The 20,117-nt window shown below is 45.1% G+C and overlaps 1 protein-coding gene across 1 annotated transcript in view; it reads right to left on the bottom strand.

The window, feature by feature from the left end:
• PRKCH (protein kinase C eta) overlaps window positions 1-20,117 on the bottom strand; it is a 112,769-nt gene that overhangs the window by 34,270 nt on the left and 58,382 nt on the right. The window contains exons 8-10 of the mRNA XM_079994357.1: window positions 16,143-16,286; window positions 15,478-15,651; window positions 9,711-9,865 (exon numbers count right to left, since the gene is read on the bottom strand). Of these exons, the coding sequence (XP_079850483.1) occupies window positions 9,711-9,865; window positions 15,478-15,651; window positions 16,143-16,286 (473 nt within the window). The remainder of the gene's footprint in view (window positions 1-9,710; window positions 9,866-15,477; window positions 15,652-16,142; window positions 16,287-20,117) is intronic.

The following is a 20,117-nucleotide window of genomic DNA, read 5'->3' as shown; positions in this document are numbered from 1 at the left end:
TTTCCCGAGCAGAAAGAAACCCACGACTGTGTCCTATCTGCCCTTTATTACAAATCTTCTGCCTTAAAAAAGAACCCACACATGACAACAACCGCCAGGATTATTATATAAGGCACCTTCTAAATGTCAGCAGCTGCAGCTCAGCCATCAAGTTTATGAACTTGTTGATAAAAAGCATGTCCTGTATAAAAAAAAAGCTATAAAAGAAGAAGAAGAGAATAAACCCTGAAGCCCTGAGATCAATGAGCGGGATCATGCCAGGTCGTATAATAAACTTTCTGAGGAAGACAAGCTAGCTTGTAAACCTCAGTCGGGAGGAGATAACCATTCAAGGCAAGAGGTTAAGGCGAGATGCGAGCCCTGCCAACCCACAAAATGCAGGAACAAAACACGAGGAAACTTTCCGAATCTTTTTTAAAGTGTGCAAATCAAGGCCATAACTATAACCACCATTTCGCTGGGAGATTAATCTGCTAAAAGGTGAGCCGATAAAAAGGGGTGGGAGCCCATTTTAGAATCTAGTATTGTAGAGTTGGAAGGGACGCCGAAAGCCATCTGCAATGCTGGAATCTCAACTAAAAGCATCCATGACTGATGGCCACCCAACCTCTGCCTTAAGACTTCCAAGGAAGGAGAGTCCACCACCTCTCAAGGGAGTCCGTTCCACTCTCAAACAGCTCCTGCCATCAGAAAGTTCTTCCTAACATTTACAGTACAGTGGTGCCCCGCATCGCTAGACGAAAGAGTTTTCCGTTTTGGAGGTGCTTCGCAAAACAAATTTCCTATGGGCTTGCTTCCCAAGACGAAAATGTCTTGCGAGTTCCTGCGGGTTTTTTCCCCCTCCCCCCCCCTTTTCTAAGCCGCTAAGCCGCTTATCCGCTAAGCCGCTAAGCCGCTAAAAGCCGCTAAAAGCCGCTAATAGCGCTAATCCGCTAAGCCGTCAATGGGCTTGCTTCGCAAGACGAAAAAACCGCTAGACGAAGAGACTCGCGGAACGGATTCTTTTCGTCTTGCGAGGCAACACTGTAGTCAGAATCTCTTTTCTTGACATTTGAAGCTATGGGCTTCCGTCTTATCCTTCAGCAGCAGAAAACAAGCTTGCTTCACAAAATCAACCCAGCCAGATGGGCAAGATATTATTATTATTATTATTATTATTATTATTATTATTATTATTATTAAATAATTTATTATTTATACCCCGCCCATCTCGCTGGGCTTCCCCAGCCACTCTGGGCGGCTTCCAAAAGAATATTAAAATACAATAGTCTACTAAACACTAAAAGCTTCCCTAAACAGGGCTGCCTTCAGATGTCTTCTAAATGTCTGGTACATTGGTACCTCGGGATGCGAACGGGATCCATTCCAGAGCCCTGTTCGCATCCTGAAGCAAACGCAACCCGCGTCCACACATCTGTGCATGCGCAGGTCGCGTTTTGCCGCTTCCGCGCATGCGCTTGACATCATTTTGACCGTCGGCGCATGCGCACGCGGCGAAACCTGGAAGTAACACACTCCGTTACTTCCGGGTCACTGCGGAGTGCAACCCGAAAATACTTAAGTCGAGACTTCCGGGTTAGCGCAATCTGGTTAATGGCGGATTCCCTCCGAGCTCCGGAGGGAATCGGCTCCGCTGGAGAAGGGTTCTACCGCGACGGCGACGCGGGGACCCTCAGAAACCGCAGGCGCTGAAGCCTGCGGACTTGGTGACTCGGCGGGCACCTAAAGCGCCCCCCCGACCCACGAAGAGCCTTTTTAAAGGCTGCGGAGAGGGTACGGGGAGCGGCGTGGTGCTGTGAGTGGACCGCTACTGCAGTGGAGCGAAGCCGCGAGCCATGGCCGGAGACCGCTGACTTTCTTCCCTGAAATTCGGACTTTAATTAATCCGTGAGTAAAATGGAATTTGGACTTTAAAATTTCAACCTTTGAATTTGGTACGATTTGAATTAAACTGGTTGGGAACAAAGTAGTGAAATAACAAAGTAACGGACTGTTGGGAAAAAACTATTAAGTAACCAGAATCCCCCTAGGGGAAACATTGAAACACTACAATGGCTGCAGATGGAAAACTACAGGCAGAGATAGAAAGAATGTTTTTTCTCGTGGGAAAGCTGCAGGAACAGACTACGGCTATGAGTAAACAACTCATAACCTTGAACTCTAAAATAAGTGACTCTGCTGAATGCACAATGGATTTGACCGGGAAAAAATCTACAGCTGAATTAGAAGAGATAACTTCGGAACAGGAGGAGAGGGAACAAGGGCCAGTACAGATGGAGAGTACCAACCAGAAGCCTACATTGTCAGAACATAAAGAAGAAGACCTTTGGATTACAAATCTGCGAAAGATGCGAAAGAGGAGGGAGGAAGCCCCTGGAACACTTGGAATATTTGAATTTAAAAGAAGCAAGAAATATGATTGGGGCTTCCTCTTTGAGTATGGAAGATTAGCTGACCTTTCGCAGCAGCTGGTACCAAGCACTTTGGATGGAAGAAAATCTGACGAGACTGAGCTAGAACTCCTTCGAGACCCGATGACCAACAAAGAGGGCTACCAACAAAATCGGCAGAGAGAGACTGACAGAGATTTAAAGGCCTCAGATGTGAGGAATCCAGGCTAAAAACTGTTTTTGTGGACATGGGGACATTGGGAAGGGACAGAAACCGGGGTGGGGGGGGGAAAGAATTTTTTTTTAAAAAAATGTTTATGACCTTTGTGTTTGATTATTATGACCTATTTTTAAGATAAAAGGGAAATTCGTGGAAGGAATTTGAGTCGACCTTAGAAAAGGATTTAATATTTATAAGAAAATTGGATAAATTTGGCTAAGTAATAAGAATTAAGTATTTCTTTAAATATATATATATATAATAATAATATGTAAAGGATGAGAGATATGAACTTGCTGAGCTAATTTAATTGAATTAGGATGTATGAAGGGGGGGTGGGGGGAGGTCAAGAACTGGGGTTAGGAAAGTAAGGATATGAAACTTTATATGTGTTGTCTTTGTCTGTGTGTGTGTGTTTGTGTTTATAAAATGTGAAAACTCAATAAAAATTTTATAAAAAAAAGAAAGAAAATACTTAAGTCGAAGCACATTTAACCCAAGGTATGACTGTAGTTGTTTATTTCCTTGACATCTGGTGGGAGGGCGTTCCACAGGGCGGGTGCCACTACCGAGAAGGCCCTCTGCCTGGTTCCCTGTAACTTGGCTTCTTTTAGCGAGGGAACCACCAGAAGGCCCTCGGCGCTGGACCTGTGTCCGGGCTGAACGATTGGGATGGAGACGCTCCTTCAGGTATACTGGACTGAGGCCGTTTAGGGCTTTAAAGGTCAGCACCTCCTCCTCCTCCTTCTTCCTAATACTACTACTACAGTGGTACCTCGGGTTACATACGCTTCAGGTTACAGACTCCACTAACCCAGAAATAGTGCTTCAGGTTAAGAACTTTGCTTCAGGATGAGAACAGAAATCGTGCTCCGGTAGTGCGGCAGCAGCGGGAGGCCCCATTAGATAAAGTGGTACCTCAGGTTAAGAACAGTTTCAGGTTAAGAACGGACCTCCGGAACAAATTAAGTACTTAACCCGAGGTACTGCTGTACTACTACTACTACTACTACTACTACTACAAGTTACAGGATTTCGGACATTTGGGATAGGAAACGATTCCTGCATTCCAGGGGGTTGGACTAGATGACCCTCAGGGTCCCTTCCAACTCTACAATTTTATGTTTCTAGAAGCAGGATGTCTGCCCCAAAGCAGGCCAAGACCACCATGAGCACAAATCATGGATGCACAAGAAAAGGAAGTCTGGAGGGGTCCTAAATAAATATTCACCTGACCCTACAACCTCCCCACCCTGCCTCATTCACTCTCAGGCAATTCCACAGCTGTTTTCCAAACCAAGACAACCAGCTACTCATCCCTCCTGCCTTCAGAATGGCTTAATATCTGGACGTGTGTTTGTTTCTGGGTGTGCATTAAACTGTAATATGAGGGCCCGTTTCTCCGCAAGATCAGCCTGCTGCCATCAGTTTCCCTTCGAATATTTATTGTGACACTTGGCGCAAGTGTGTGTGTTTGTGTTTGCATGCGCTGAAGGGCTCCTAGACATAAGATAATTTATTCCACCGTCTCTGGGAGAATACATTCGCGAGCAGGCTGAAGCCTGGGGGTGCTCCGATCGGTGTAAACAGATCTCTTCGGAGGACTGATTGAATGTCAATGGCTGTTGCTCGTCGCTGTTTGAAACAGGGTCTCGGTTGCGTAACCATTTGGCGTCTCCTCTCCTTCGGGCTTTGGCATCAAGCGCGAGAGGGGAAGTGAGAACGAGACCCGAGTGCTGTATTAACAGGACATTTCTTCCTTCCTTTCGCCTTGTCAGAGGGGGCCTGTGCCCGCAGCAACCAGCTTTTGCTTCCATATTTACAGGCAAAATGTTATGCTGGAGTGGGAGAGTTATTTATGCAATTTCTCTGGTAAAAACGGTCTCAGAGTCTGGCTGCTGTGAGAGTGTTGCGGCGCCTGCTTGAGATGAAGAAGGGAGGAAGATTTGTATGGCCAACAACACTTTTCCAGTGATAATGTGGACATGCTTGCATTCCTGAAAGGCCCCTACTCTCGCACCTGATCTCTTGCCCCTCGCGGCTCCTCGTGGTCTTTTCTCTAAGGCTCTCTGTGTTGCATTCATCCAGTCTGCAAACATCTCTCATGTTTCTGTTTTTTCACTCAAATATACTAGCCTCAACTAGAGCCAGGGCCTTTTCAACACTGGCCCCGACCTGGTGGAACGCTCTGCCTCAGGATCTGATTTCTTTCTGCAGGGCCTGTAAAAGACAGAGTTGTTCCACCTGGCCTTTGACTTGGAATCAACTTGATCCCCTCCCCCTGTTTCCTTTTTCTTTTCTCCTTCTGAGATGGAACTTCTATTTGGGGACTTCCCTGGCTTTTTTCTGGCCCATGTAGGACCAGTCTGGATAGTTAGCCTTGGGAGACTTGACCAAGTTTTCATCCCCCCCCCCAAGTTTTTGATTTGAGTTTCCATTGAAATGAGGCTGCATTTTAATGTTTTATGTGGGAAAATGGTTGCTTGCACATAAGAGCATGGGCGAAAGTTTATTATTGCAAGGTGATTTCATAGCAAAAGGCATTGCTTGGAGCATGATCAACGTGTGGACAGCTCATGCTGTCCTGATGATTGGTCCACGTAGTATGGCCTGATCGACTACGTGGGCCTGGTGTGATGGTATGGCATTGTCCTTATCTGCCAGCTGAGGGAAAAGTTGCTTCTTGGTATTCGTATCTTTTTGGCTACACACAATAAATGTTTGGCTGCAGCAGCTCCTGAGGCAGTCAGATTTCTTCAACCCATCTTTGCGTGAGACTGATTATTACTGATGGCGAGCAGGTTCTCGTCAGTTTTAATGTTGTATTTTAATCTTGTATTTTAAGATGTATTTCAATCAATTTGTTCTTATATCTGTTGTTAGCCGCCCTGAGCCCGGTCTTGGCTGGGGAGGGCTGGGTATAAATAATAATAATAATAATAATAATAATAATAATAATAATTCTAAAAACATCACTGTCCTTGAACAAGGATGGGCAACCTTCAGTCCAGGGAATAAATATGAACCTCCAGACCTCTCTGCCTGACCCTGGGGACTTTCCGCAGGCCACACAGCCTTCTGAGTCATGCCCCTTACCACCCCTGATTCACACCCTCACTGAATATTTGGGCCTGTCTAGGATCACAGCGGATGGCGCTGTGGGTAAAACCTCAGCGCCTAGGACTTGCCGATCGCATGGTCGGCGGTTTGAATCCCCGCGGCGGGGTGCGCTCCCGTCGCTCGGTCCCAGCGCCTGCCAACCTAGCAGTTCGAAAGCACCCCCGGGTGCAAGTAGATAAATAGGGACCGCTTACCAGCGGGAAGGTAAACGGCGTTTCCGTGTGCGGCTCTGGCTCGCCAGAGCAGCGATGTCACGCTGGCCACGTGACCCGGAAGTGTCTCCGGACAGCGCTGGCCCCTGGCCTCTTAAGTGAGATGGGCGCACAACCCCAGAGTCTGTCAAGACTGGCCCGTAGGGGCAGGGGTACCTTTACCTTTACCTTTAGGATCACAGCGGGTGGTGCTGTGGGTAAAACCTCAGCGCCTAGGACTTGCCGATCGCATGGTCGGCGGTTCGAATCCCCGCGGCGGGGTGCGCTCCCGTCGCTCGGTCCCAGCGCCTGCCAACCTAGCAGTTCGAAAGCACCCCTGGGTGCAAGTAGATAAATAGGGACCGCTTACCAGCGGGAAGGTAAACGGCGTTTCCGTGTGCTGCGCTGGCTCGCCAGATGCAGCTTGTCACACTGGCCACGTGACCCGGAAGTGTCTGCGGACAGCGCTGGCTCCCGGCCTATAGAGTGAGATGAGCGCACAACCCTAGAGTCTGGCAAGACTGGCCCGAACGGGCAGGGGTACCTTTACCTTTACCTTTAGGATCACAGAACAATCTAGTCCAGGGGTCAGCAAAGCTTACCTTGCCTGGGCCAGTTCACTGCTGCGGAGCCCCCTCTGTGGGCCAGATCGTGGGTGTGCGTAAGCGCGTGCTTGCGATTTACGGTGTCTGTGTCTGCGCAGACGCAATTTTCGGCTTCTGCACAGACTCAATTTTTGGCGCCGCCTAAGTGAGTCCCTGCGCCACGCTGCGCTGGATCAGCACAGTGCGCAGGGACTCACCGAGAAGGTGGCTCGGTTGGGGGGTGGCTCGTGGGCCGGTAAAACGACCCCCATGGGCTGCTTGTGGCCCATGGGTCTTAGGTTGCTGACCCCTGATCTAGTCCGACCCCCTGCAATGCAGGAATCAAATCTCTGGTCTCCCATCCAATTTGAGACCCTGCCTGACCCTGTTTACTTTTGCAAACGCGCTGTGCCCTTGAATTCTGACAATGTTTCAGATGCCCATGCAGGCCGAGGGATATGCCAGCCTTAAAAAGCTGTCAAAGTCTCCTCCTCTCCAGGGTTTGCCCCAAACAATTGGAGACCGTGCCTGCAGGAAGCCAACCTCTCCTCCGTCCTTTTCATGCCTCTTTCGGTTCTGCAAGACCAGGGGGAGTGGACCTTGTCGCAGCAGGAAGGGGAGACACCATGACACCAGCAGGACTCGTCTCTGCCTTTTGGCCTCCCTCCTCTCCTGCTTCAGCTTCTGCCTCTGATTCTGGACTTCTCTCTGCCACCGATTCTCCCATCTCACTAAGCCCTGTTACCTCTTCATCTTCTGACATTCCTCCTCCCAGACTTCTCCCTTTACTCCCTCTGATCACTCACTCCAAGCCACCATTCCTCGGCATCCAACCAGTCTGTGGCAAGCATGATGCCCACTAACAAGTGGACCCATGATACAATGTTGAGCTGCAAGACTAGAGGAGGCTTCCTCAACCTCGACCCTCCAGATGTTTTGAGACTACAATTCCCATCATCCCTGACCACTGGCTGAGGCTGAGGAATAGGCCCCGCTTCCGTTCCTTTGATACTGCTGTCAACTCATTGGCTTGGAGGTAGCAGTCGAACCGAGCGAGGTAGGAGTCCCATGATTCAGAGGCTGGCGCAAACGGCGGTAGAGGCACAAGTGAAGCCATGATTCCGATGCCGGCGTGAAGGGCGATGGATGGAACACAGTGCTCTAGCCAGAACAGTCAGCTCTGAATTGGTTCTGTCCAGTGATTTCGCTCAGTGATTTCGCTCTGTGATTCAGCTCAGTGATTCAGCTCAGTTCAGAGGCTGGCCGCATCTGGCTGTGCTCTGATGTCCATCGATCCCACCCTCGTCGCCAGTGTTAGGTTGTGGGTTGACATAGCAGACGACACAGCGATTTCTCCAAAGCAGTTCTTTATTTTGTAAGCTGGAATAGACCTGACTGCAAACAGCTCAGCCGGCCTGCTTTTATAGGCAGCTGGCTGTCAAAATTGTAGCAACAACAACCCAGGGTTTCCCGCCTAAAATAACTGACGTGGACCTGAGTGAAAACTATCTACAGTATCCCCCTGCTGGCCCAGGGTGAGAACTTCAGTACATAACAGGGATCATGGGAGTTGTAGGCCAAAAACATCTGGAGGGCCGAGGTTGAGGAAGCCTGGACTACAGTCAGCAACTGCTGGGGGAATGGGGGATAGTCTAGCAGGGTGAAAAGGGGCACTGCCCCATCAACCTCCAACAGCCCTCAGCAAGCCCCTGCCTGCCTGTCTTCTGAACTGCAACCAGACCAGAGGGTGGCCATGGCTGCCCAGTTCCTTCTCCGTGTCACACTTGTAAAACTCAGAAGGAAGATGGGGACACAGCCAGAATCAGCTTCCTCTGCCTGCCACTGGCTCCACCTCCAGTTGGCTTTGGTGGTCCTAATGGGCACCACCCAACACTGCGCTGGTGCTTCTTTGGTCTAGCTGGGTATGATGGGAGTGATAAATGCATCACCAGTATTTATTAACCTCGGTAATTTGTGGCACCACCTCCTTAGAGCTCTACTTCTGTCTCTGTTGATTTATAGTCGGCCATGACAGGCCAGGATGGGCCACCTCTGCCCTTCTGCTTTCCAGATGCTCACCTGCTCTGAAGATTGCCATCAGCTTCTTCTTCTTTGGGGATCGCTCGTAGCTGAGGAAGATTGTCTTCCATAAACACGGTCTTAACAGTGAGTCTGTAAATGACTGTGGAGGCCAATTCTGGATCCACATGTCCTTCCACAGTGGGGACATAGGTTTCCAGGTCACAGTGTGGATTTGCCATGCACGTCTTCCTCTTAGCACGTTTCCCCCTTTCCCCCTGAGTTTGAGCGTCTTCAAAGCCCATGACACCTTTGGTAAAGGCTGTTCTCCAATTGGGGCACTCGCAGGCCAGCGTTTCCCAGTTGTCGGTGTTTATACTACATTTTCTTAGATTTTCCTTGAGACAGTCTTTAAACCTCTTTTGTTGACCACCAGCATTACGCTTTCCATTTTTAAGTAATAGAGTAGTTGCTTTGGAAGACGCTAATGAGGCATCCGCACAACATGACCAGTCCAACGAAGTTGATGTTGAAGAATCATCACTTTGACACTGGTGAGCTTTGCTTCTTCCAGTACACTGGCATTAGTTCACCTGTCTTCCCAAATGATGTGAAAAATTTTCAGAGACACCGTTGATGGAATCTTTTGAGGAGTTGGAGATGGTGTTTATAAGCGGTCCATGTTTCACAAGAGTACAGTAAGGTTGGTAGGACAATAGCTTCAAGAAAAAAACTGGCAGCAGGTGTTGGGCTGTGAGCCAGTAAAAGGATGAATTGGGGAGGGTGTTTGATTTTCCCACATACTGCTATATGGCTGAAAAAATGGCACCTACTGCCATTTCCCTGTGAGGCTGCTTTTATTGATTTTATTATTCTAAAAAGAGAAGGAGGCATAGAATCGTAGAATTGGAAGGGGCCACAAGGGTTATCTCATCGAACCCCCAGCAATGCAGGAATCTTTTGCCCAACGTGGGGCTCAAACCCACAACCCTGAGATTAAGAGTCCCGTGCTTTACTGATTGTGCTATCCCAGATCTATTCATTTGGGGGTGGAGGGGTTATGCTGTGAACAGACCTGTGATCATTGGTTGAAGGGCAGGGTATAAATGGAATTTATTCATTTAATTTAATTAGCATCATCAACAACAACAACAACAACAAATTATTGCATGGTGTTCTTGCTCACCTGTAAATGATGCCTTCTTCATGGAGGAACATGAGGGCTGAAATTATTTCTGCGGCGTAAAACCGGGCTCGGGCTTCATCGAAGCGACGGGATTTCTGGATGTGAAACATCAGGTCCCCTCCATTCACAAATTCCATGACGAAGAAGAGGCGGTCCTAACAGAAGACATGGAGACACCATGCTCAACGGGAGCCCGTTTGGTAAATCTGGCAATGCACTGAGGCACCACGTCATACGCAGCCTGAAATTTTGCATGCTGCTTTGATTAAATTCATTTTAAATAATAATTAAGTGCTGGAAGTGTTGAATGCTTGAGAAGCACCGGCAAAGCCCCTATGGGCTTCTCTCAGACACTCCCCGAGTCCAGGGCAGGATTTAGGTTTGATGACTGAAGGTAATGGGGCCCTTTATATGTCCAGCTGTCCTTTGTCAACAACAAATTGTTGCTTTTTTTGGTATTGAATATATGCTATATGGTAATTTATGGACCTAATAGGTATCTATAACCAGTGATATTTTAGGGAGCAGGCTAGCAGGAGGGGCCCATTACTTACATCATTGGAGCCTACACAACACAAAACACTGTTGCTGTATGTAGGTTTTAATTTATTTGTTTTTTATCTTATATTTTGGAAATGAACATCCATTAAATTTTTTAGGGGGCCCCAAGAGAGAGGGGCCCTAAGCTGTAGCTTGTTTAGCTTATACATAAATCCGGCACTGCCTCAGTCTAGAAAGAGCTAGTCTTGTTTATTATCTTGCAGAGGAAAACGAAAGCCAGCCTGGCAAGGATCTTTTATCTCATGGCAGGTGCCTGAGCGCACAAGAAGGGAATTCAAATGCAATGAGTGTTCCCACACCCTGAGAGTGATGTCCTCTGCTAGTTCAAACACAAAGAGCCAAAGTTAGGCCTCAAGTCTAGCCAACTAAAAATTCACCGCAGATATTTGAAATCACCACGTGGCTAAGTTTTATCTCAGGTATGTGCACACAGCAGTGGTCCGATTACAGTCCTTTCTACCCACAATGGGCTTCCTAAGAAGGTCAGAACTACACTGCAATTTGTGCAATGTTTTAAACTTGTGCATGAAGAAGGGTGCAACATTTGTAGGGTGGTGGGAGCCTCTGTGGAAGCACTTTCACCCCATTCAACCCAACCACACCTTTCTTTTCCAAAGTGGAGTTTCTGCACATTTGCACAAAGCAGTGGCTGTGCACAGCACGGATTGGCTAGCTCCTGTGATGTAACCAAGGCTGTGTATACAACCATACACTTAAACCAAACTGTTCTTTGGAACTGCAGTTTACCCTTCCCAGAGCTACCATTTCCAGCATCCTTAACAAACTACAGTTCCCAAGATTCTTGTACTTTAAATGCATGGTGTGTGCACAGCCCAAGAAACCTTATTCCCACCCCAGCCTCTGGAGCAATTTTGCATTTATGAAAGTTTTCCATTAAAAAAACAATGAGGGAGAAAGTCACAAATGAACGAATGTTCACACGACACTCTAAGGTTCCCTCCAGGCTGCCAGTATTTTGCAGGAGGGACAGGAAGAAGAGAGGAACATGGTCCATTTTCCTTAGTATTGTCTACACTGACTGGCAGTGACTCTCTAGGCTTCAGGCAGGGATTCAGCTACATTAGTAAAGAAATGGCAATTTGAATGAGCTATAAACATGCAACACCAGATGGCGCCAGAGGGCAGAAAATTTTAAAACTCGAGTTTTCATAGAGATTTTTTTCTTTTGTTAAAATGATCTAATTTCTTACTTATTTCCACCCTCACCCCCTCCACCCGGTGTTTAGAGCCACCACAGGAGTCTCTCCCAGGCTGGCTGAAGGGAGGTTGGGAGAAACGTGTTGGTTTCAGGGCTGCACTACTATGGCGGGAAAGCCCCTCTTGATATGACCATGCTGTAAGATCTGGGCTGGATCTACACAGATATAAAAAAAACGCTCTGAAAAAAACCTTCATATATATGTGCAATTTGTCATTGAGCTCTACAGTGCCATCTGGTGTCACATTTTTATAACACACTTATAACGTTATAATTGGGGCTGTGCAGCTGAGTCCCTGGACTCTCTCCATGCAGACTGAAGGTGTAAATAAGTGAATAAACCACATTTCTTAAAGGAAAGACAGTCTCCGCCACGTTTCAGTTCTCCAGAGGAACACAGACCCTGGGTGAGTGCCTGGAACCCCTTGGGATCTTGCTGCCACTCAGCAGAGAGTGAGGGGTTGGCGCCCAACTTTTGTGACAGTATTATCCAGGGCAGAAGCTGGCAGTACTAAGAAGTGGCGGAGAAAAGATGGCGTCGACAGGAAGCCGTGTGGCATCAAAAGGCCCTGCAACTGGGCATGGGGACCAGACGAGAGAGAGAGAGAGAGAGAGAGAGAGAGAGAGAGAGAGAGAGAGACCCCATTGCTCAATGCTCTAGGCTGGAATCAAGCCGAACGAAAAAGCTGCAGAGAAAAAAAGTTACTGTAAATGAGCGAAGGGCTTGCAATAAAAAACGAGAAACATTTAGGAGGCTCCTAGGTACTCAGAAATTAACCAGCAGCATATCTCTTTTTTCTTGTATCCAAAAATGCAAGAAGGGCTTTTACACTTGTCAGAAGCTCGGCTCTGCCCTCACCAGTCTTGGAAGGGTCCTTTAAAAAAGTCCCATATGACCAGAGAATTTGTGCCTGTCCATTGGGGGACATAGAGAGCCCTGAACACATATTTTTTAGATGTCCCTTTTACAATGAGGCACATGGAGAAAACATTGACCCCCTGAAGGTGAGGCTTGCTGACCTCCCGGTAAAGCAAAAATTCGATCTTCTCCATCCCCTGATTCAATCTAGTTTGTTAAGAAAATTCCCAAACTTGGATCCACAGGTGGCTCTGGGTCATTTCTCTAAGGTAGTCTATCTTAAAGTTTTTATGTGTTTATATGCCTTATCACATTTTAAAACTTAAAATCCATTGTTGTATATTGTTTTAAATGTTTGTTTTGCTATTGGGATTGTAGTTCCATTTGTGTTTCACAGGCTGGTCTCTAGGACCATAATAAATTTCATGTTCATATACTCAGAAACTGATCTAGCTGAATTCTCAAAGGTGAAGCTGGTAGCTCAGTGGATGCTGTCTTGCACAAATTCTTGGGTTCAGTCCCAAGAGCTTCCCGCAAAAAAAATGGCTTTTCATTGGCCACCGCTGGCGAGGATGCCACCCACATCACTTTCACCTGCCTGTTTGGCAGGAGGAAGGAGGAGCTCCGAGCCAGAATTGGGACCCTGGCATCCTGCCACAACTGGCAACCAACCAGCAGGAGGCTGGCGCAGCAACCCCTCTGCCCAATCCAACCCACCCCAACCTGCTGCAAAGGGACATCACATAATCAACATCACATAATCAATAAAAATTATTATTATTATTATTATTATTATTATTATTATTATTATTATTATTATTCTTTTTAAAAGATAAAATGGAAAAAGAAATCATTGTTGCAAGCAGAGACCTGTGTAAGTGTGTTTGTGTTTGTTTGTGTGTGTGTGTGTGTGTGTGAGAGAGAGAGAGAGAGAGAGAGAGGGAGGGAGGGAGGGAGGGAGCAGTGGCGTAGCGTGGGGGGTGCAGGGGGGGCCGGCCGCACCGGGCGCAACATCTGGGGGTTAGGGTTAGGGATAGGGTTAGGGGGCGCAAATCCAGGGTTAGGGAGCGCAAATTACTTGCCTTCCCCTGGGTGCTGACAACCCACGCTACGCCACTGGGAGGGAGGGAGGGAGGGAGGGAGGGACTGGGAATGGTTCCATAATGAATCATAATGAATATTATTATTGTATCAACAACGAAGGTCAGGAGGCTGTTTCTGTGACCCTATATTTCCTGGCAATTCAGTTTGGGTTATTTTTCTAGTCTTCTGATGGTGATGTGGCAGCTGGTTCTATGTCAAGCAGGAAAGCATTTGTGTGACTCAAATGAGGGAGAGGAGAGGAAATAATAATAATAATAATAATAATAATAATAATAATAATAATAATTTATTTGTACCCCGCCCATCTGTCTGGGTTTCCCCAGCCACTCTGGGCGGCTCACAATAGAATATTAAAAACATGATAAGACACCAGACATTAAAAGCTTCCCGAAACAGGAAAGGAAAAAGAGGCAAGGGGGATGTTTTCAAACCTGGCTTCAAGAGTTGGTACAACTGGACATGTAATGAGGGCCTATACTTTAGGAGGGGGGTCACTGATAAGACCCCCCAGTACTTGCCGAAGGGAGGAGGTGGACCCATTTGGGTGGAGGCCCAAGATGGGTTGTCTTGCCCAAGGACCCCCCAGGAATCAACACCGGAAGTTTTGAACACAGCCTTGCTCACCGTGAGCAACAACCGCGGCTGTGTACACACCACACATTTAAATCACATGGCTCCCCCCCAAAGAATCCTGGGAACTGTAGTTTGTTAAGGATGTTGGGGGTGGTGGCTGTGCGAGCAGCAAACTGCATCTCCCAGGACTCTTTGGGGCCCAAGACATTTGGCACCTGAGGCGAACCACAAAATGGCGGCTCACCCCGCCCCACCCCCCGCCGCCCCGGCCAGGGAAGAAGAGGCGAGCGAGGAGCTAAATTGGGAACAGTGGCAGCAACAGCGAGGGATACATTCCTTGGATCTGCTGCCCCTGTGCATCCTGCCGCCTGAGGCGGTCGCCTCACCTTGCCTCATGGGTGGGCTGGCCCTGGGGTGGGCAAAGTTGTGTGCTTTAAAGGTATGGCATGGAGGCTGCCGGTTTCCTTGGCAGGCATCGTGGGGAACGTATGAAAAGAGGAAGATCAGCCTCTCAAAAACAGAGTCGCTCCCAGGGAAAACTAGTAATCCCGTTTTATTGAAATGCTTGTGAGGAAAGTTAATGCCGAGGGACTCAGAAGCCTGTCCTTTGGCAAGAATGCGGACTGTGGTTGTGAGGTCCCAACGAGGCAGCTGCTGCCTCGTTTCCTCAGCTAACCTTTCCTGGGATTTTTTTTTTTTAAGGGCCATGTGACTGGTTGCATTTTTCATTTGCGACACATGCCACCTAGTGCTCACTCTCAGGAAAACACAGCCCGTTCCTTGCAAAGTCAGAAACTGTATTGCAATCAAGAGAAGTAGATCTCCAGAGTTGTGAGAATCACAGAACTGTAGAGCTGCGAGGCAGGAATCATCTTTGACCCAACGTGGGACTCAAACTCACAACCCTGAGATTAAGAGTCTCGTTGAAATATACGGAGTCGGGAGTGGATTTCATGCTCTTTATTCAGCTCACAGTGGTGAGGAGGAATGGAAGTTCCCCCAGAATGTCTGCTTTATATACATTATTTACACAATGGGCCCCATGTGATTGGCTAATTCTGGGATTCTCCTGTAGGCCAATCAGGTTACGGATTCACTTCCACCTGGAGCTGGATTGGGTGGCTCCTGCGGACCAATCAGACTGCTGCATTCTGGATCCTATTGTTCTAGGACCAATCAGACTGCTGCATTCTGGATCCTATTGTTCTAGGACCAATCAGACTGCTGCATTCTGGATCCTATTCAACTCAGTACATAACACTCATGTTCCACCAACTGAGCTATCCCAGCAGGATCCTCTCTATACTTATTTGAGAATAACTCCAACAAACCCAGAAAACTCTATGGTCCGCAGACCTGTTTTGTCAGGAAGATTTAGAGCTCATTCAGGAAGCGAAGATCTCTGTGTTCCTAATGCTGATTTTGTTGTGGAGGTTGAGAAGAATACTTACAGGTGTCTGAAAGCAGCAGTAGAGCTGGGTTAGGAATGGATGATTCCTGGCCAGGGTCAAAATCCGCTTTTCCGTCAGAGTGCATTCCACATCGTCATCTTGCAGAATCACATCCTTCTTCAGCACTTTTATGGCATAAAGGAATCCCGTCTGTTTTGTTTTAGCCAGCATCACCTAACCAGGCAGAAAGAAATGTTTTTAGTTTGCAGGGAAAGGAGATACGAGTTTATAAAACTATGGATGTTGTGGGGGAACTGGGTAGAGGGACTTTTTATGCTAGAACTTGATCTCATTTGGTGCTGGGCAGGAGATTCTGATTTCTTCTGCTTTTCTCCCACCTTAAATAAATAAATAAATCTATGGGCACAAATAGAAATAGGTTAATTAAATAACTACTGATGCAAAGAAGAATGGTTTTAAATTGTTGTTTTTTATATATTGAGTTTCGTACACTGCTTAGATATCTTTATTCAAAGTTAACGGGTTGCAAATGTCCTTAAATAAGTAAGTACGCAAAGGCGGAACCAAATGGCCAGGAAATTGGGTGCAACCCAGTTCTCTTTCCCTCCTACATGCAAACCCTGTGGAAATGAAATGGAAGTTGCACGGAAGAAACTGAGGAGCAAGTTCTGCCCATACTCCAGGTGTCGATGAGGAACTCTTACCTTTCCAAAACTGCCCTTTCCCAGAACTCTAATGAACAACAAATCCTCAATTTTGAGTTTGCTCGCTGAGACTTCAGCCACTTCATTGCCATCCTTTCCACTCTCTTTTTTCTGTCGCCTCAGCGTTGACCTGGAGACCAGTTTCTGGGAGGGGGAGAGAGAAGGCATCAAGCCACCGCTTATTTTATTTTATTTTATTTTTGCAAGGAAGCGCCACAGCTGACGTATTCACACCCACATGACGTTTGCATTTTTTTCTCCGTAACAATGAGGGACAGAAACTTGCTCTGTCTGATCAAGTAAGCTAATAGCAACTGAGGGGACTGTTTTGAGGCTTTTGCGGTTGAGGCAGACTGAATATCTACCCTCAACGTTTGTGGAAACACTTGTCCCTCACAAAGATACTGTATTTGGTGACATTTGGGGGAGGCACATTCTTAGAATTTTCAGGGGCGAAATTAATACGAGGAAGAGGAGGATGAGGGGAAAATAAATTAAAGACTATTATTAAAAACTAATCAGAAGATATTATGGCGTTGAAATTATGGACTTGGAATGTTAATGGGATAAATGAGGGAAAAAAACGGAACAAAATTCAACAATATTTGAAAAAACAAAATTTGGATATTATTTGCTTGCAAGAGACTCATGTGATGAGGAGACATAGAAAAATTTTGGTAAATAAAAAAATAGGGAATGAATTTATTTCATCGGACAAAATAAAAAAAAGAGGAGTGGTTCTATATATTAAAAATAAAATAGAAGCCCACCAGATTTTTAAAGATGAAGAAGGTAGAATTGTGGCAGTACAAGTCAAATGGCAAGGTGAAAAAAAAAATAATCGTCAGAGTGTATGCACCTAATGAAAACAAAATGGACTTTTTCAGAGACTTAGAAGAGAAATTATTTGAATATATTGATCAAAAAATTATAATAATGGGTGATATGAACGCAGTGGTCCCAATGGAGATGGACAGATTAAGAGCATCAGGAAAATCAAAAGAAGGGAAGTTACCAAAGACTTTTTTTTCGATGTCAGAGAATTGTAATTTAATTGATATCTGGAGATTGAAACACCCATTGGAAAAACAGTTTACCTATCAATCAGAAGCAAATCAATCAATGTCAAGAATTGACCAAATATGGATAACAAATGACCTTACAACAAGAATCTTAAAGATCGAAATACAACCTAAGGTGCTTTTGGACCATAATCCAATAAAATGTACCGTAAAAGGATTTGAAGAAAAATCTTTCCGATGGAGAATAAACGAAAATATTTTTGATGATCAAAAAATAGTAGAGAATGTGCAAAAACATATGAGGGACTATTTTATAAACAATATGAATCAAGGAACAAAAACAAGTATAGTTTGGGAAGCTGGCAAAGCAATTATGAGAGGTTTTTTTATACAACAGAATGCAATTAAAAACAAATATAGAGAGAAAGGGAAAAAAGAAATCTTAAAACAAATTATGGAAAATGAGAAGAAACTTATTGACAGACCTAATGATAAAAAATTGAAACGTAACATAAAAACATTACAAGCGCAATTCTCTATGATAATAAACAAGGAAGTGGAATGGAACATCAAAAGGATGAGACAAAAGAACTTTGAAAATGCAAATAAATCTGGGAAACTACTAGCGTGGCAGATCAAAAAAAGGAAAGAACAAAGTACGGTACATAAGATTATGGTTGAAGATAAAGAGACTGAGGACCCGAAAGGAATAAGGAAAGGATTTGTGGACTTTTATAGACAATTCTACAAGAAGAAGAAGAAAGATAATCTAAAGAAAATAGAAAAATACTTGAAAGAGAAAGGGGTGCAAAAAATTCTGACGAAAGAGAAAAGTAAACTAAATGAAAGAATAGAAATAGAAGAAATAAGAAATGCAATTAAAGAATTAAAAAGTGGAAAGACCCCAGGGCCGGATGGATTCAGTGCAAGATTTTACAAAGAAATGAAGGACATCCTAGTTGTACCACTGAGAGAAGTAATGAATGATATATTAACAAAAAGAGAGATACCAGAAACCTGGAAAGAAGCATATATTACCTTAATTCCCAAGCAAGACTCAGATTTATCTCAAGTTAAGAATTATAGGCCGATTTTGCTTCTAAATAATGATTACAAACTGTTTGCCAATATATTAGCAAATAGGATGAAAAAAGTGTTGAAGGGTTTGATACATGAAGACCAAGCAGGCTTTCTTCCTGGCAGACAAATGAAAGATAATATTAGGAATGTAATTAACGTTTTGGAATATTTGAATGCCAGGAATGATAAGCAAGCTATGTTGATATTTGTGGATGCGGAAAAGGCCTTTGATAATATTTCTTGGGAATTTATGTTAAAAAACTTTGAAATGAAGGATATTGGACAAGGAATTATGAATGGTATAGGGGCAATATATAGAGACCAAAGAGCAAAATTAATAGTTAACAATGTGGTAACAGAAAACATAAAAATAACTAAAGGAACTAGGCAAGGATATCCGCTTTCACCACTGTTATTTCAATCAATCAATCAATGATTTATTGCATTAGCCATGTGGCCATAGCATAATATACATAGAAATAACAGCATAGAATAGGGGTGGGGAGATAAAAGTGGATGTCGTCCTGGGCAAATACTTTGAAAAAATAGGGATAACAAAAGTAACGGGGGATTTAAAACATCGAGTGACTGAGAATACAAAAACAGGTTCGATTGTGCGGCGTATCAATTACATCTGTGGTATTAAAGAAGAAGTTAGTGCCGCTTTCCTCTTCATCACACTAAGCAGGAAATTAGCTGTCATCTCGGTGATCCAACAGTCAGAATCCTGCAGAAGAAGGGACACTATCCAAGGCTGGATTGGGAGACGAAGCTTATTCACGAGAGGAGTTAGAAACCGAGATCTTTCATCTGTCCAGTTGGGACAGAAGAGCATTACATGTTCCATAGTCTCCAGAGCCGTGTCATTGCAGGTGCATGTTCTATTTGCGATGGAAACTCTGGAGTAACGACCCGACAGAACTGCTGTAGGAAAACAGTTGAGACGAGCACAGGTAAAGGCCCTTCGCTTAGCCTCTGAAGGAATTGTGAAGCAGTATAGAGGGATCCCTTCAGGGGGTGGAATAGCTAGGGCTAAGCCTGAACACGGCCCTCTTGCATGGGAAGCTGTGCTAGAGAAGTCAAGTTGCTGTAGCTTCTTTTTGATTAGAGGTAGGGCCGCCGGGCTAATACACTCTAAGTTAAAAACAGTTTTGCGGTTCAAATTGAGAAGAGAGCGGAATTTGTTATTCATCACGGTACTGGAAGTCCTTCTAAGAGCAATAAGAGGCAATGAACAGATAAAAGGGATAACGGTAGGAAGTAAACAATATAAGGTTAAGGCCTTTGCCGATGACTTGGTACTAACTTTAGAAAATTCGACAAATACTGTAACAGAAGTTTTGAATGAAATAGAACACTTTGGCCAATTGGCGGGATTTATTTTGAATAAGAAAAAGACAAAAATGTTTTGTAAAAATATGGATCGAGAAACCACCGATAAAGTGCAGCAACAATTAGAAATAGAAGTGGTAAAGAAAGTTAAATATTTAGGAGTTTGGTTAACCCCCAGAAGTATTGATTTGTATCAGAATAACTACATACCAACTTGGAGTAAGATTAAAAAAGACTTAGAGGTGTGGGAAAGAATGAAATTCTCATTTTGGGGAAGAATTGCAATAAAAAAATGAATGTGCTACCAAAGATGTTATTTTTATTTCAAACTGTTCCAGTAATCAGGGGGGCAGCTATCTTTAAAAATTGGCAAAGAGAAATTTCAAGGTTTATATGGCAGGGTAAGAAGCCGAGAATAAAGTTTAAGTTACTGGCTGATTTAAAAGAAAGAGGAGGCTTCGCCCTGCCAGACCTGAAATTATATTATGAAGCATCTTGCCTATGCTGGTTGAAGGAATGGATGAAATTAGAAAACACTGAT

The sequence above is a fragment of the Podarcis cretensis genome, assembly GCF_951804945.1.
Source record: "Podarcis cretensis genome assembly, chromosome: 1".
Taxonomy (NCBI): domain Eukaryota; kingdom Metazoa; phylum Chordata; class Lepidosauria; order Squamata; family Lacertidae; genus Podarcis; species Podarcis cretensis.
The sequence above is the reverse complement of the archived record's forward strand: the minus strand, read 5'-3'. Positions and strand labels throughout refer to the sequence as shown.